The sequence below is a fragment of the Stegastes partitus genome, unplaced genomic scaffold (genome assembly GCF_000690725.1).
Source record: "Stegastes partitus isolate 25-593 unplaced genomic scaffold, Stegastes_partitus-1.0.2 Scaffold1377, whole genome shotgun sequence".
Lineage (NCBI taxonomy): Eukaryota > Metazoa > Chordata > Actinopteri > Pomacentridae > Stegastes > Stegastes partitus.
This window is the reverse complement of record NW_007579108.1, coordinates 69,892-87,693: the sequence shown is the minus strand read 5'-3', so window position 1 is coordinate 87,693 and position 17,802 is coordinate 69,892. Positions and strand designations below refer to the sequence as shown.

At 42.3% G+C, this 17,802-nt stretch overlaps 1 protein-coding gene across 1 annotated transcript; it reads right to left on the bottom strand.

Moving 5' to 3' along the window:
• Positions 1 to 1,097: 1,097 nt before the first annotated feature.
• On the bottom strand, positions 1,098 to 12,283 carry LOC103370139 (fibronectin type III domain-containing protein 5-like). The gene is made up of 5 exons (XM_008299070.1): positions 12,017 to 12,283; positions 10,679 to 10,877; positions 1,929 to 2,018; positions 1,629 to 1,762; positions 1,098 to 1,157 (listed from the first exon to the last, which is right to left on the bottom strand). Exons 1-5 carry the CDS (start codon positions 12,281 to 12,283, stop codon positions 1,098 to 1,100), a joined length of 750 nt encoding a protein of 249 aa, XP_008297292.1.
• Between the last annotated feature and the right edge of the window lie 5,519 nt (positions 12,284 to 17,802).

Here is a 17,802-nt window from a genome sequence, read left to right as displayed (position 1 = left end):
CTTTGAAATTCATCACCCTCAAAGAGAAAGACACGAGGAAATACTAAAGGGCTCATCCTGGACGTGGAATGTTACATTTCAAAAATCTATAATAAAAGCATGAAAGAAGTAAGAAGGCGACAGCAAATTCGACTGAGATATTACCAAACCTGTCCTCCAACGGACTTTACCGTATTTACGTATTCACATCACAGATGCCTTTCAGTGTGAGATAATGAGTTTCGTCTTTTCTGACAAGTTTGGGTGATTCAGCTCTGATGGTAAGCCCAGTGATCTCTGTAAAGCTGCTCTGGCGTCATCGCAGCACATCTTAGAAATGGCTCCTAAATTAGCCAGGTGGAGTCTGGACTCCCTGAGGGGGGAAAACAAGCTCGCCAGAATGAATACACGTCCCGCAGGACAGCAAAGAGTTTCTGCCCGAGGAGGGTCTAAAAAACCAAAACAGATACCAGAACAACAAAACTGTACTGGTGGCAGCTTGTTAAAAAGAAAAGTAAAAAAACTACACCCTACCAACCTACTGTCACTTACAAAAGCACAGAACACAGGTTGTTATGAAGAAAATAAGGTGTGGATGATGAGATTAAAGCAGAGGGGACGATTTCGACGTGCATCTTAGTGCCACCCAGAGAGGAGAAACGTCCAGGTCTGTGGTCACTGATAATGCACTGAAAGAGAAGAAAGAGGTGACAGAATGTGTGTGTGAGAGAGAGAGAGAATGAAAAGGTCTCTGGCTCTGTTTATCGGCTTTGGTCCCTGGGGTTGGTTTATCTGCAGTCTCTCCACTGCCGGAGCCATTTGGCCCTAATCTCTGCTGCCCCATGGTACAGTAGTCATTGAGCACGGAGCAGCCGCTCAACTCTCTCCACAGTCTCTCCACTGCTGACTCTGCTCTCAGACCAGCACCGGCAAGGCCGAGCCCGACCTCCGGAGTCCTGCAGCTTTGCTTCAGCACCAGGCCCCGAGCCAAAGGAGAATAGGCGCTGCCGAGGGGCCCAGAGTCCCAGCCTCATCCTGACAAGCAGATGGGCTTAAAAGGGGCCCGTTTGTTTGCGAGAACACAAAGTCTTTTGGATAAAGAGAAGACGTCCTGGCAGTCACACCTCAATGATGTTGACAGATGGCATCCTATTGTTGTTGTTGTTGTTCTTGGGGAACTGTGGGAGGAAAGAAGGAGATGACAGGTATGAGGAGGCTGGAGGACTCACAGGAATCACACAATAAACTTCTTCAATGAGCATGAGGATGCCTCAGCGCTTGGATGTTTTATTGATGCTTGTAGTAAGAGAGTGAAAGGAATAAAGATTAGCCTTTGCACTTTTGTTTTCTGCACATAAGGAATGAATATGGTATGGGGCTCTGTGAACTGATCACAACAGAACTTATCAGAAGCCATGACTGGAGTGCCTTCGCCAGTTGATGCTGGATGCTGCATAATTCATGCACATAATGGCGCCATGTTGGAGCTGAGCTGTGTGGAGCTTTAGCTTGAAGCTGACGCTCAGATGACACTATGGGAGCGCATGAAGTGTCAGTGGAAAAGGTCTAGAAGTGGCCGGGACAATTCACCTGCCCGGCGCCGCTGAGGGGGAGGCACCCAGGGAGAGGAGGAGGGGGGTGGGTTATACCTTACTGCGCAACAGCCCCCCCGTCGGGTGCTCAGGAGTGCTGCACTCTGAGGAGTTTTTGGCTTTGTCCTTGTTGTTGTTGGGCTCGTTGTCTTTGATTATGTCGTACTGGCGACAGAAGAGAGCGATCACACCTGGAGGGAGAGACGGAGTGTATTCATGATCAAACAGCTCTGGTTATTATCTGAACACAAATGAAAAGAAGCAGCAGGATTTCCTGTTACTGTATGTAAGATTATAACAGCAACAATGACCATGAAGCCTCTTTGCTGTTGCTTTACTGGACAAGTTTGTCCTCACCTGCCCACATGATAAGTACCACCACGATGATGATGAGCTCCCCTGCCCTCAGCTGAGTGGTCTGGCCCACTTCCTCCATTGTCACTTCGTCTGGAGGAGTCAAGAGGCAACAGTTAGTGGAAATTAAAATGGATTGGCATTGATCGAAAGAAACAAATAAATCCATATTATCCATGGAAAACAGTAGAGCAATAAACAATGACTTCACAATTATCATTAACAAACAGAGGAAATTTCCTCCAGACACTTAAAGTCGGAGTGGGCAGAAAGTCCACCACATGCATCTGTTATCACTTCTACCAGATGAGCGAGTCAAGCTAAAAGTCACTTTAATGTTATCCTTTTAAAGGAGGTTTCACATCCTGCTCTCCTGAGTAGAAGTCCTCTTATTAACCCATCGCACCACCACATCCTACTCTCACTGCAGACTTTATAGCTCTTTGTACTCTTTCACCTGCTCTGAGCAAAAAGCCTTTCAAGTCTATTTCCTTTCACAACACTTGAAGTACAATATGCTAGAAGCTTATTTGGAATTTTTGCTCCGAAGATACTGCCTACTCCAGCTTTAATCCCTCAAAGGGTTCTGCAGCACTCTTTCCTCTGCAAAGGAACCAACCAAGGTCACTTTACTGCTGATCTGAGCCTATAATAAACATGAATTTTGTTTTCTTAATGTTTCTCTTGAAGTTTGCAGCGTCGCAGTTACTGTTCATTGCTCCACTGTCTCAGATTGCCTCTCTTGACCTGAAGTTTCTTTTCCACTCAGTGACCTACCATAAAGTTTTGTACATCACTGCAGCCTGTTGTGAGTCCTGAGACGAGTTAGTGTTGGGAAGACAGTTGGGAGGTAATTGGCTTTGAACAGTAGGTTGAAGTTAACATATCAGCAAAATGTTTTGCTGTAAAGTGTTTTGACTGAGTCTAATGACTGACACTTAAAAACACTGAGCTCGGAGGTAAATAAGTCAGCATTAAGTGAGTTTATGCAACGCAGCTTTCTTAAATTGCTGGGTCGCTCCATCTGCAAAGAGCTTCATAGAACAATTTGAAAAAAAAAAGCTGCCAGATCAGTGTGCTGTGATCAGAGAAGAACTTTGTGTCTTGAATAACTTTAAAAGTTGTGACATGACGGCGTTAACGCGCAGATATGAAATGGTGCACAACTTCTGAAACCCATTTTTCTTCATATGGTAATTAAGGAACTGTACAACAACTATTAGTGTGTCAAAAAATGAAATATGTTGTTTTTCTTTTTGCCGAAGGGAGGGAAGGCAGACTTTCTGGGAGAGCAGGGGAGACTGTTTCAACTTTTTCTCACCCCGAATGTATATTTTAGTAGAGTCTCAAATTATTAAACAGTCGCCACAGATGGCTTTTGTGCGTACGGCGGAGTATGGAGATGTTCTTTTGCCCTTTTCAGAGAATTTCAGTCCCCCTCTGTAGTCAATATGCTAATAAGACCGTAGCTGTAATTAAATCCTGAAAACATACTGATGTCCTTGGACATGTATAAGAATGTGTCTTACATCCTTATACATGTCCATCATAATTTGATAATAGCAGAAGTAGTCACATTTGACTTTAGTTTAATATTTGCTAATTAAATTTCTAATGTCTGTATTGGTGGCTATGTGGGACATATTGTTCTTTAAATGGACAATATTGAGGTTTGAATTCATATCTTAAATCCCACATGTGTTATTTGTGATAGAATTTAAAGGAGTCTAAACAGCAGTTTGTGTGCAGTTTATGAACAAAAGTGACATTACACCAACTAATGATGTTCCACTTATCACTTATCCATATCTCATCGCCGGAGCTGCCGTCTTAGATCTCGGCCTATATCTCCACGAGCAGCACACTTCTTTAACTCTGATCCTGTGCTCAATATTTGCAGGTACAGCTTTTTTTTTTTCTCCACTTCGTCCCCTCCTCTCCTTACTTCTTTCATCTTTCTTATGGTCATCATCTGAGGAATTCTTCAAAGCATTTTAAAGGACTGCGTTTGCTTCTGCCTCAGTGTTATTAATCACCGGCGGAGGCGAGGGTGGGAGCCGGAACCACCGTTGAGCCCCTCATCTCCACATAAACAACTCGGAGTGATATTTTTCTCTTTTTTTTACCATCGACGCCCCGTTTTCTGCAGGGTTTTCTGGCGAGAATATTCTCTCTGTCTGCAGTTTCAAAGTCGCCTGTGCTGTAGAGCAACAGCAGACTTGATTGAACTGCGCTGCTCAGTCGTTTTATCCATTTGGGGTTTCGCTGACAGACTTTTATTTCAGACGGTTGCTGGTCTGTATTCCTGCTCTTGAGATGTTGAACTTCCTTGCACAGTGTCTCCTGCTCTTGAATTTCATGGCCTGTCACTATTCTGCAGCTGTCCTTTTCTCAATATGTTCTCCTAACTGAGTACTTTTACTTATTCAGATCTCACCCGATGCTTGTCAGAGAGTCTTCTCCTGTCATTATTGTGTTTTAAATACAGCTGCAGCACACTTATGGCGGGGAACTGTAGCACAGGTGCTGGCTTAAAGAGGCGATGATTTTCAATCCATACGAACACACTCACAGACACTCAGCCAAGGAGACGCTCTTTTGCATCATCACTAATAGGCCCGACTGTGTGAGCGCCTGAAGAGAGCGAACATGAAGGGAATAGTTAAGGCTTCATCTGGACCACTGGGGATCCTTCGTACCAGAGCGGGATGGAGAGATAAAGGAATGAAAAAAAAAGTTAATCACCGCAGTCAGGATCAATTCACAGCAGCCTCAATAAAACTCCATCACCACCTTTGAAGTCCATCAGGAGAGAAGGAGGAGTGTGGCTGCCTCCAGACGTCCACGCAGTAACTTTTCCTTACACCGCCGAGGAAGTCGCAGGCTTGATCTAAAGTTCACTGCAGCGTAGAGAGCACTCCTATCCTTTTATTAGATGCGCTGGGTGACATTTGGAGGGGCCCAGTGTGGCAGGAACCCCACGCTCCAGTAGCTTTTAGCAACAAGCAATTCTGCTGATCGATTGGCCTCTGTTGCCTTGTATTAAATAATCAAAGCACAACAGCCCAGGGCGCCTGACACTGTTGCTGGCCGCACTCGCCGGGGCCAACTGGTCATCTGTAACACCTCTGCTGCTCACTGACCGAGCTCCAGAGGACACACCGAGGCCGTATGGATGTAAACTTCCATTTACTGTTTCAGCTCTGGAATATTACTGATCTTAGATTCAGTGGGATAAAAAAAAAAAGAAACTGCTGCTGTGAAAAAGTTGACACGCGACAAGACTGTTCTGCTGTTTCTGATGCTTTTGTAGTTTGATACTCAGCTCTCATACTAAACCTCATGAGAAGCTTGGATGCTGCTACTGTGATCTGCGATGACATAAAACTGATGCCATGTTATTAGATCAAGCAGTGACACCATAGCTACAGCAAACATCAGGCAGAGAAAAATGTCTTCTAAAGGTTTTGCCTTCCATGCAATAAGCTGCATGTTTAATTCACAGCTATGTACTGAGTTTGTTTAAAGGGGCGCGCTATAGATTTTGCTCATGAGATCAGCTTACTAATCAGGACCATACTGTCCCTTGAGGCTCCGACAACAGAAAATAACCTTATTGATGTTTTATATTAGTTTCTCTTCACTGGTTCGCTGTAAAATCTGGAACCAAATTTAAAGTCATTCTCCTCACATATAAAGCTCCTAATGGCCAAACTCCATCTTATCTTAAAGACCTTATTGTGCCGTATTATCCCAACAGGGCACTTTGCTGCTCTCAGAGTGCAGGCTTACTTATCGTCCCAGGAGTTTCCAGAACCAGACTGGGAGCAGAGGCTTCAGCTATCCTCCTCCGCTGTGGAACAAGCAGAGCAGCTTTGGTTCCCATTTTTAGTTCAGGGGGCAGACACTTTAATTTTAAGACTCGGTCTCTACTATCTTCGTTTTCTCCCTTCGTACACCTTTGTCCTCTCTGCAGGTATCTTTGGCTCTGGGCTGCTTGTTTCAGATCCGTATTTCCTTCAGTAACCTCTCAAGTGTTTATTCTTCTCTACATTATTAGTTTGTAACACGCAAACTTTCCTTTTCTCCCTCCATTTTACCCCTCGCCCCAACTGGTGGCAACAGATGTCTGCCCTCCCTGAGCCTGGTTCTGCTGCAGGTTTCTTCCTGTAAAGAAACTGATTGTCACCAAAGAGCAGCTTTTTCTCTATCGTGATATTTTAAGGTCTTCATCTTACAGTGCGAAGTGCCTTTATGGAAAGCTTATGTTGTGCATTGGCGCAATATAAATAAAACTGAATTTAATTTAACTAATGTAACCAAAGTTTTCTCTGACTAGACTTCTGGCTTCTATTTATTTACACTGAGCCCTGTTCCATGTGCTGCCATCTGTCTGTTTTAGGGTGTATTTTTAATTTGTGCATTAAAAAACACTTCATGGAAAATTCCCCAAAAAGAAACTTTTATGCTAAAGTAGAAAAGTTGTTGTGCTGTTACTGCAAATTGCAAAAAACATTCTCAATGCAATACACTGAGCAAACACGCCATATTTGATCGTGTTTTCTACATTCTTTTTCCCAGTTTGAAGGTTGAGAGTTGGGATGGCACCGACTGGAAAACTAGCTCCACCTGCTGTGTGTATGGAACCAACACATGATGCTTAAAGAGACATCAACTCACTTTCTTTTACTGATTGACGCAAAATTTGTATGGAGAGCTGGCATGTGTTAAACCCTCGCAAAGACTTTCTCCTTTTCCATGCTAGGAGCCAACAGGATGTACCTGATCACATGTAAACTTGTGGTTGTAGGTGGAGTTACATGCTGTAATCTGGCATTCTTCCAGCTATAGCTGAATCGCTGCAGAGGTGGGCGACGGGATCCCACTGCTCTCTTATATTTTTAGTAAGTTTGTCACGGGTGATTCATTTGAAAACATTTGGTCTCAGAGTTTCTCAACGTAATGATCTGACAGCTGTTACCTCCAGAAAGAGACGCTGGTGGTAAAAATGTTAAATTGTTGTGAAGTTAATGTAGCTATCTCTCATTTGGCAAATTTAAGAAATATAAAAATATTAAAATCTACCTTTTTAAACCCACCAAGCGTAAACAAAATGTTTCCTGTGCTTCACGTCTCCACATTCGGAATCCTGAGGATGTGTTGATCCGTGTTTCACAGAACCAGGATGATAATCTCCTGAATTCAAGTCTTAATGCTAAGCTAGGCTAAAAATATCCTGACTTTGCTCCTTACTTGACGCACAGACATGAGATTGATATTGATTTTCTCATCTCGTTATTGGAAAGAAAGCGATTGATGTTGAGCTGTTCCTATACGATGCCAGAACCATACAGGATTCACGTGACTCAGTTAAAAAGAAAAATTTGTTTGTCGGTTTTGGCTGCAGCTCAGCTAAGAGATGCTTGTCTGGGGAAATATCTTACAGTATTTTCCTGCAGCCCGCTTTTTGAGATGAAAATCCTCTGTGACAGAAGGAAAAGGAGAACTTTTGTTGCATCCTAGCCTTTGAGAACTTTCCTGTGGGACCATGGAGAGAAGTTTCTACCGTTATTAGATCTGAGGAGACCAATGAGCCTTGTTTGCGGTGCTTTTTATTGTCTATGTTTGTGTGGCTGGTTCAAGTAATTCGCGCTGAGAGCCTGTACATGTACATCTGTGCAGACACACACATAGTTTGACAGCAGAATTTAATTGTCAGGATTTCATATGCTCCTGTATTGCAGCACCTTTCGTGACTTCTTCTTTCTCTCCGCTCTGTCAGTCATTCTCTGTCCCCCCCTCCTCTACTTTCTCTGATTCATTGTCTCTTCCTCCTGTTTTGTGCACAGGTTGTGCTGGTTTCTTTTTTTTTTTTCATCTCTCTCGCTTCCTTTGATCTCCTGAAGCTTAAACCTATTGTGAAAGAGGAAATGAGAAGAAACGCGGAATAATCCAGCATTTCAGGCTCATCCTTTGCTCTTTCCACCGAGATCAGCACGATACGGCAGAACAGAAGGGCTGAGCGGTTGAGCGAGGACGGTAAAAACCTCTCTTTTCTTCTCGGGACGTTCGCCTGTCATATCGAGACAAAGGGCTAACAGCTGTACTGAGACACACTCCCTCGACATTAAGTACTCTGTGCAATTATCTGCAGTAAAAGACAAACTCTATTTTCTCTTCTGGGTGCATTTTGCCCATCAGTCATTCTCACAGCTCTCTCCCTAGTGATTGGGCTTTCAGTTTTTCAGTGTGTGTCAGTGAGAGGGAGGTTTTAAAATAATTAGTCAGTTTAACTTCTTTTCAGCTCAGTTTACAGGATTCAGTTTGTTTCTGCTGATGGGGAATCTGCAAGAATCTGAGCAAAGAAGTTTGAAATATTACAGAAATAAAACAGTGATTACCTCTGTGGTACCATTTTTTTTTAAAAAACCTCGTTGAAACAGCAAACAACACAAAAACTTGCAAATCATATAAATTAAAATCCCAAAATTTCCAGATCACTCTTTTGGAAAGTGAACCAAAATTACTTTTGACACAATGGCGGATCCCAAATCCTAACTACACTGATTTTCCACTGAATTACAAAATGTCGACTTGAAGAACACCTGCTCATCTGCCATCAAAAGGTTTCATTGTTTCAACGCAGCTAAGCTAATTAAACAGACATCCTTGAGCGAGCAGCGCAAATGAGACAGAGGAAAATGTGTGGCGCTGTGCTAAACCGTGAAGTTGTTGCTGAGTACAAGTGAAGGATGATGAAGCGCAGACCTGCTCTCTGTGGATATTTGCTTTGTGATGGTGGAAACACGCAGAGGAGCGGGGAAATCTTTTCTTGTTTTGCAGCGAATAGGGACTTTGGCTCAGCATGTGTGCGTGCTCTATATATCCGAGTACGCTAGGCCCAACAATATGTGGAGATTTTACATTTGTGGTTGAGTGAACTGAGGCAGAGTGCTGCTTCCACGTACAAACAGACGTTCATAGAAGCATCAACTGCACTCGACTCAACAGCCTCATTTAAAGAAGTGGAGGTTGTGCTCAAGTAAACAGTGAAGACTTTGACTTTTAAAGGCGTAGCTCTGTCTAAAAATAATAATAATTTTAAACAAAAGACACAACAGCACCTCTAAAGCTTACTATTTACATCATGTTTGGTTATCTGCCTAACAACCAAAGGTTCAAAAAGCTAAATAAAGCAGATACTGGATAACAATAAAATAAAAAAAACATAGAAATATCATGAAAATTTGGCAGCCAGGGTGCAGCAAAAGGTACATTATAAAATTGTGGGGAAAAAAATGGAACATAACAGCAAATATCTTCAAAATAGTAAATAAATATTTTTTTTTCCTGACTGTAGTAGATATAATTTTAGAAAATATGAAAAATATTTAAAATAGCTACAAGATAATTTATCATTTTTCAATCCTTGATAACACACGTCTTTTAAAAATAGCAAAAGTCTCTAAAACATTGACATTTTTAGTAATTTAAATACAGCAAAATGGGCATTATGTGCAGTTTTGGCCCTTTTTTGTAAATATTAATACTTTTTTTGTGTGATTTTACTAGATATTAGCTGTAACTAAACAAATCTAGAAAAAATGTAAAATGACAGCATTGAAAATGTACACTTTAAACTAACAGTTGAAACAACCTTATTTGTAGCACAGACTGGAATAAGGAGGAAACTGTTAGCTTTGCTCTGGCTCAAGGTGAAAAATCCCTCCATTGCATTAAATGAACATATACTACTGTATTAATGTAAACATATAATTTTCCTCTTGTCATTCTCCCTCATAAAAATGTAATTGCTACTCAATAAAACAGAGTGCGTGTTTGTGGTTATGAGGCCCTTGTGTTTTTTTTTTTTTTCATGTATTGAGCATGAGTTGGAGCCATTATTTCATCTTCATGGCTTTTTGAAATGAGCAGAAGAGAAAATATAGTCCGAAACCACAAAGAAATGAGCGTGTGCATGTACACAAAAGAAAGAAGGCTGTTAAAAAAACAACCACAATCTTACTTGTTTATCTGGATTCTGTGCAGGTATTGATTTCTGTAAATTCTTCCCCATTGCAGAAACGGCACACAGACAACACATCCGGTGCTAATTAGGCCTCAGTGGTGGCGAGAGCATCTCTTCACTGCACTGCAAAGATTGTTTTCTATATTCTGCACGTCTCTACTGGCCCAATTGCCACCATAACAGAAGTTTAGACTCCTTCCGGCTCCACACCCTGCAAAGTATCCGAGTATGGCGGCAGCTCACATGAGAGATGAGTGTAAATGAGAGGAAGAATAGATGGAGGAGTCCTTCAGCCAAATGCGCATTGATTTGCCACCCCTCGCAGCTCTGACTACCTCCTCTCTGCCTCTGATAAATGCCTTTCCTCATTTTGGTTTACCGTGCAGTTGTGCAGGGTGCATGCAGGGTGAGGCCCGCAGAGCCGCGTCAATACACAGTGAAGTATGCATTCCCCTCGGCCGTTTTATTCCTGAGTTGTGGTCAGTGGGGGTGAGCTTCAAGAGCACTCTGTTGTGAAATTTCATTTCACGCTTTGTGTGTCTATCGATTTTTATTGGTCTTTAGACAAAATCAGTCAAGATATTGTCAAAAGGCCAAGTCCCCTCTGCACTTGTGTCTTGGAAAAAAAAGACAGAAACAGATTTTTCTTTTAACTGTGGATGCGTCGGAAGGCTTAGAAAGTGTGTGTGTGTATTTGTGTTTGTGTGTGTTTGCGCAACTTCACCTTTACTCTTAGAGGCCTGAGTCTCCGCCTCCTTTGGCGTTCGGAAGCGCAGCGGTTCGCTCAGCGGGCTCGTCCCAGACATGCTGATGGACTGGACATGCACGATGTAGTCTGTCTCTTCCTCCAAGTCCCATAATGCACAGGAGCGTGTGGTGGTGTTGACTTCCTGGATGAATCGCAGCATGCGCACGTCTTTCTTCTGTTGGAGGAGGACGCAAGAGACGCTTTATGTACGGCAGGTGGATAAATGAATTGTCCTGTGATCTCTGACTATGGCGCACCACCCACAGCAGAGATCCAGTTCAGCTTCCAAAGCCCACAGAATTGACTGAGCAGCCAACTGGAGGGATTTAGGAGCATCCGACTTGCACTTGACTTCTGAAACTGAACTGAATTCAAGTTTCACATCACAAGTGCATTTCATGCTACTGTTATATAAGGGGGGAAATACACTTACTATCTTTCTTGCGGAGACTTAGATGTGAAGCTTTATAGAACCCTCTTGGCTGTACACTAAGTATAAAGCTGGAACCATGACATTAACACTGAAAGCAGCTGGAAACGGCTAACGTTGCTCTGATTAATGTGCACCAAAACACATTAGGTGCTGGGAGATGGACTTTCTTGCCTTTGGACAACTGATGCCAACACAAATTAACATGAGCAGAGTTTCTGGCTGCTGCCTCGTATTTAATGGACCAAGAAAGTGATGGCAAGAAAGTGTATTTCCCAAACTATCCTTTTAAAAACGGGAACAACTGTAAAACTATAATGAAAGTTTTGCAACACATGGGAGGAGTAGATGAAAAGGTTTCTGCTGTAGTTGCTGTATCTTTGGAATGAAAATAATTTGGGGTGTTAGTGTTTCACTTTAAAACCTCCCCCTTGTTCAGCTAGCACTGCTGACCCACGCTGGCCTGGAGCCGTCCTCGCCCATCATGACACTTCCAGCGCCTGTGAATCTCTGTATGTGTCTGTAGAACCATGAGATGGCAGCTTGTTCCACGTTTAGTGATGCTATTAATGTGTGGGTGTGAACCTAGAGATGTGTGTGTGTGAGTTTACATGTTCACTTCTCTCCTTTCACATAGCTGTCAAAGTGTGTCAGAGAGTGGACAGGCTGTCCGACAGGATCCAGCATTTTGTGATGATTCCCATAATGCACACTGACTCAGAGTAACACAGTAAAGAGAACCGGACATGGCAGGAAACAACCTGTGACAAACCACAGCTCAATTATTGTGTGTGTTTGTGAGGCCTGTAAATGCATAAAACAACTGTCGCTGGTGTATTTACATATATATCTACTGTGTGTTATGTCTGCGTTGTGTTACTCACCTGCTGTGTGATGGCAAAGCCAATGACAGGGTCTCCCTCGGGGATGTCCCATGACACCACAGCAGAGTTTGCTTTCACCTCTTTGATGGTCACATTGACAGGAGGTGACAAGCTATCTGCAAACACACAGAGAGAAACAAACGCTTGCTTTACCTTCTGTGGTATGAGGCAGAGGAGAAGCTCGGTTTCTACTGGCTGCTGAAGTGGCCACCAGCATGGCAGGAAGCCAAATTCGGTGGTGTGAATAAATGGCTGGGCTGAATCCATTATGTAAGGTAGAATTCATGATGGAGTATAAGAACTGAAAGCAATTCCTCAGAGGCTCAGCAGACACTACGCTATGTATGCTGGAGAAGAGTGTGTGCAGTCTGCGGGGTTACATCAGCCTCACCATTTGTGATATTATAACTAAGATTTGAAAGGTTGAGATGTTTTGAAAGGTAAAACTCCACTGGACAGTTTAACCTCATGTCTTATAGTTTAAGGCCACGCCAGCCAATATCTCAACATGTATAGGCACTACATTTGGTACCGATATCCGTCACATCAGTAGAAGGAATTGTACTGATTGAGCTGCTCACTTTTCCGCAGGTCAAAGTTAACATTTTATAAGAAATATTCCAACACATTGAACATTAGCACCAGTGTATCCATGCGACTGCTTTAAAATTGCACTCAAACTGTAATCAGCATTTCTTTCCACCAACATCATCATCCGATCTTAAGTTTAAGACCAATTACCTTCAAAACTAATGAAATCAGCCTCGACTCTGCCTTCAGTAAAAGGTTAACATGCTAACACACTAAGACAGTGAACCCGGTTAACAGTACACCTGGTAAACCTCAGCATGCTAACGAGGAATGTCCTGAGCCTGAACCTTAGATCAAGATCGAGGTCAATCCATCCGTTATCTATACACCGCTTAATCCTCACTAGGGTCACAGGGGGGCTGGAGCCTATCTCAGCTGATTAAGGGTGAAGGCAGAGGACACCCTGGACAGGTCACCAGTCTATCACAGGGCTACACTTAGAGACAGACAACCAAGCACACTCACATTCACAGCCGGAGAGAACCCACGCTGCACGGGGAGAACATGCAAACTCCACGCAGAAAGATCCTAGGCGTCTTAACCAGGACGTGAGCTGGGGATCTGCTAGCTGTGAGGTGATGGTGCTAACCACCGATCCACCTTGCAGCCCAGGATCGAGGTCAGTCAATACAGTTTTTAATTGATCATTAATGACAAGAACCTAAGCCCGATCCTTTCTTTCACGGTTTCAGTTTTTGTATTCTATAAATTTGTCACTCTTTTTGTTGGTCATGCCCTGATATTTCTGATAATGGCCACAATAACTATTACAAATGCATCTGTGTTATGGCAACATCCTCTTCGACAAAAATCTTGTTTAGTGTGCTGACCAGACGTCATGAAGCATCACAAAGAACTGTGTCATGGTGCCCCTTTATGAGCTAAACCGTAACAATGTTCTCCATCACAGAACTGCTCCTCTGGCTGCTACTGTGTTACACAGTGAGATGTTCAACATGGTGGTACAAGCAGGTCCTACAGCTAATCTCATCTACAATACTTGAAGTGTGTATTATCTCGGAAAAAGGTATCAGATCGGCAGATACTAAGTATTAAAAGCCTCAGATCGTAGGAAAAAAGCCAACTTGATTGGGATATCCCTGATGCTATCGTTGTCAACGCGAGCCCCTCTGTGCTTCATTACAGCATCACAGAAGTGCTAGAATGACTGTAGACTCTCGTTATTAACTCTTTTATACTCATTTCACATGAAATGTTAGCGATGGTACAAAAGTTAAACAGGATTGGGCCTTTGGGGGCTGAGACTATATATGATTTGTCTACACACAGTAAAAGCAGTGAGCCAGCATTACCTTTGACAGAAATCTTATCTTGTATCTTATTTTCCTTTTATTTTTGACCACAGACGGACCTATTATGCTTGAGTAAATTGATCCTCACTTAGCAAAACTGATTACATTTCCTTGGTGATTTTCCTTTGGCCTTGGTTAAAACCTATTTTGGTAGTGAAAACAAAATCCTTGACGCAGGAAGAACCCCGTTAAAACGAGTTTCTGAGCTCGGCTTTTTGACATTAAACCACCTCAGACTTTCAAAGCCGCTCTTTTAAGCGTTGAGTGGATTTCTAATTACAGCATTCAAACGATAAAAAAAGATGTGTTTCAACAGCCCAACTGTGTTTCAGTCGACCTCCACGTTAACTAAGCTTTTAAATATCAGACAAAATCTATTGTCGCTGAGTAATTCATGCTAAAATATTTCACTCAATGAAACAGTGTGAGAAATCTGAGCAAATAGACCTGAAGACTACAGATGTGATGTCTGAGAGACGCTGAGCAACGAGCAATATGGTTTTATGTGAACATTTAGAAACGTACTTCTAACCTTTTCAGTCCTATATTGTCATTAGCTGTGAGGCTGTTTTTACCCGCTGGAGGTGTCTACTACCAGACAGCTTCATCAGACGCGTCTCTGTTTTTCTATCAGAACACAATGAAAGCTTTAATGTTGACTACAATGAGTCCTCATTAAATTTTGCTGCTCACTTTTTTTTTATTGCATTTGAGTGCAAAAGTACAATAAAATGACCCGAACAGACGAAGACACTGGTGACTTTGGCGTCAGCAGCTCCATCTACAACAAACGTGCGAATCTGTGTGTGTGTGTGTGTGTGTGTGTGTGTTTTCAGCTCGGTGTCATGCTTCATGTTCCAAACACACCTCCAGTTTAATTAGGGTCACAGGCTACAAGATCTGAGAATTATAATTTGGTTTCATTATATAATTATGTCTGAAGCTGTGTGTGTGTGTGTGTGTGTGCGCTCAAGTGCTCGAGTGGCCTCAGCTACTGGTGAATAAGAGTCTGTAATTACTGTATGTGTTGCACGACTCACACGTACACATATAAGCCTAATGGCTCCAGTCTTACATTTGTGCAGATCAGATCATCAGAGCGCCCGCAGAAAAAAAAAATGGAGAACGCATCAGTTTGCTGCACAGTAGTGTGAAATGAATTTTTCTTTCACGGCTTTTACGCGGTCACATCTTTCTTTCATGTTTAGTTTTTCTCCTAAAAACCATTTGAAGTGCAAATAGTGTCAACTGTATTAACATTACACCACTGTAACATCATGCTGTGACTGCAGCCTGATATTTTCTGACACAAAAACATGACAGTGTGCATTGTGGAGCTAGAAATTGATTATAATTTCATGCAAATGCAATCAGTTGACTCCCAAAGTGTGCCTTTTGATGCCTGATGGGGTAATTGTGTTTTATTAGCACTGTGAACTGTCAGCGGTCTGACCTGCTGCCTGAAAATGTCGACAGTGCTGGTTTTCTAAAAGAACCCCCAGAAAATAGCAACAACAAAAAAAAAAATCAGTCATGTAACAACAACACAAGGCACAAAATGATCAACACCTCAGAGGAAATAGGAGAGAGGAAAGAGGCCCGTTCACCCAGTAGGTAAAGTGAAATAGTCAGAGTTTTATTTGGGGTAATAACAGTTTGAGTATTGCTTTGCATAAACAAGTAACTGCAGCAGAGGTTGGTGTCGGAGTGGAGCTGAAGAAAACATCAGGAGAATATAAAACGTGAGTTTATTCCTCTTTCTATGAAAATCAAAACTATTGATAGCTATCAGGTAAAACAAAAGTTCTATCATCTTGCTGTTCTGGTTGCATGATTACAGATGCACCTCCATTTGATTCTAAACCTTCATTGTCTGATTTCAAACTAATCTAAACACAGATGGTTTAAGGCTTTTGCTTGCTTTAACTTGTAAAGCTCATAATTACAAGTTAAAGCAAAAAAAAAACATCAATTTTGCCTTTTTATCCTCCGTTTCAGTACATTTTTAATTCGACATTTGTCATTATTTGGTTACGATATTTTGCTTTTATGTCCACATAGATATATTAAAAATATGGATTGACATTTTGTGAAATAAGCTTATTTGCTTTCTTGCAGCGATTTAGTTGGGAAGATCGATATCACTCCTACGTCTGTGTGTTAATATGAAGCTACACTCAGGGGTCAAACTGGGCTGGAGGCCACTTTAGTTCAGCTCTGTGTCCTGATATCCAAAATGCACCCTGCCAGTTCTCTACAAATGTGGAAACCAGCTGTTTCAGGCTCATCTCAACATCTCGTGTTGAACTTGAATGTCGTCTCACTTTTTAGAACAGCTGTAGCGTCACACGGCAGCAGGATCCAGAGGCTGGGCGACATTGACGCAGGTGACACAGCAGCAGCAGCTTCATCAATTATTTACACCTTCTGACGGGTCATTGTTATCTAATGCAGCCCGGCTACCCTACAGGCCTTTCTAAAGCAAACAAATTCACAGTTTCTGGAGTGAAATCAGCAAGTAGGGTGAAGCAAGTGGGGTTCTTTTGGCAGCAGAAGTCCAAAATTTCCTCTGGAGAATCACAATATTTGTATTATTGTGTATCCAGTGGATTATTGGAGGGAGTTTTAAAGGGGGTTTTCGCTGCTTAATTAAATGCAGTGATATGCAGGAATGCTCTTACTGTAAGCATGAACTTCTCTGATCACTTAATAAAAAAAAGGCAACAGACAGTTATTAATGAACAGACAGTTATTAAACACAATTTATTATACGGAGCCTACAAGTTACTGTGGTGTATTTGGGTATATTATAGTATTATATGTTCTTGGTGTGTTGTATTATTGTTCTTTTGGATTCACAAAACCACCTCTCTATTTTAGATTTTTTTTAAAAGATGTTCCAAATGTCAAAAGCTACACAAATAGATACAGTAATTCAAAAATAAGAACATTTGTGTCTGGCTATTTAGATTAAATTTGAAACATCTGGCTCTGACATTTCACCCAGACAGGGAGGTGAATAGAATTTAGTTTATTAGCTTAAAAAATGACAATAAAATCAGCTGTGACACCTTATTCCAGGAACAGAGTCGTTGTTACTGTTGACAATCCACATTCATTGGACATAATGTGTAGTTTCTACTCAAATTTTCTTTTTTCCTGTCTGTATGACCTCGACCTCACTGGACAAGGTCTCCCCCCCTCCTCACAAATCCCAGTGAAACCCAGCAGCTGTTTAGCTTAGCTTAGCACAAAGACTGGAAACAGATGGAAACTGCTAGCCTCGCTCTGTCTTCTCTTCTTCTTCTGTTCTGAATGAACCAGAGGGCCAGCGTATCATTCATCACAGAAACAATTAGCAGAATGCGTCTTCACTTTGCTTTATGTTACAGCAGGCCTCTGCTCTTGTGAATCATTGTGGCCTTTCAGGATTGATTAATATTTATAATGTGAAGCAGCGCTGAGAGAGGCGAACGAGGCCGAGGAGAGGCGGCCACTCTCAGTCAGGCCCCTCGTCCGCCTTTAATGGGATATAAATCTAATACAGCCAATCAAATGCAGTCAATGAGTTATTGAATAGGTTAACGCTCACTTGCCCTTCGACGGGTACAAATCTCACAGTTGGTAATTACAGGATGATGGGCTGCGGTAGCACTTGTGTACGCGCTGACTTACAGTACATTCAGAGACAGTGAACCAAATAGAGCGTGGGCCTCAGCGTCGCACGCTTCCGCTCGGGCTGCTGCCGACGTTTTGATGAATGACCCGACTAACGCTTGATAACAGGATGGAGCCCCGCTGCGTCGCTTCATCAGGGAGGGAGTGACTCTGATGTTTGAAGTGGATCTGTTTTTGTTTACTGTGTGCTGTTTGCTCGCTGCT

What these genes read in the sequence shown, in the direction of transcription:
- LOC103370139 (XM_008299070.1), bottom strand. Translation starts at nt 12,283, where the DNA reads ATGGATTCAGCCCAGCCATTTATTCACACCACCGAATTTGGCTTCCTG. An exon ending in GCTTTGCCATCACACAGCAG is followed by an intron (nt 10,878 to 12,016) that starts GTGAGTAACACA and finishes CTCCTCCAACAG; the next exon opens with AAGAAAGACGTGCGCATGCT. An exon ending in TCAGGCCTCTAAGAGTAAAG is followed by an intron (nt 2,019 to 10,678) that starts GTGAAGTTGCGC and finishes TGACTCCTCCAG; the next exon opens with ACGAAGTGACAATGGAGGAA.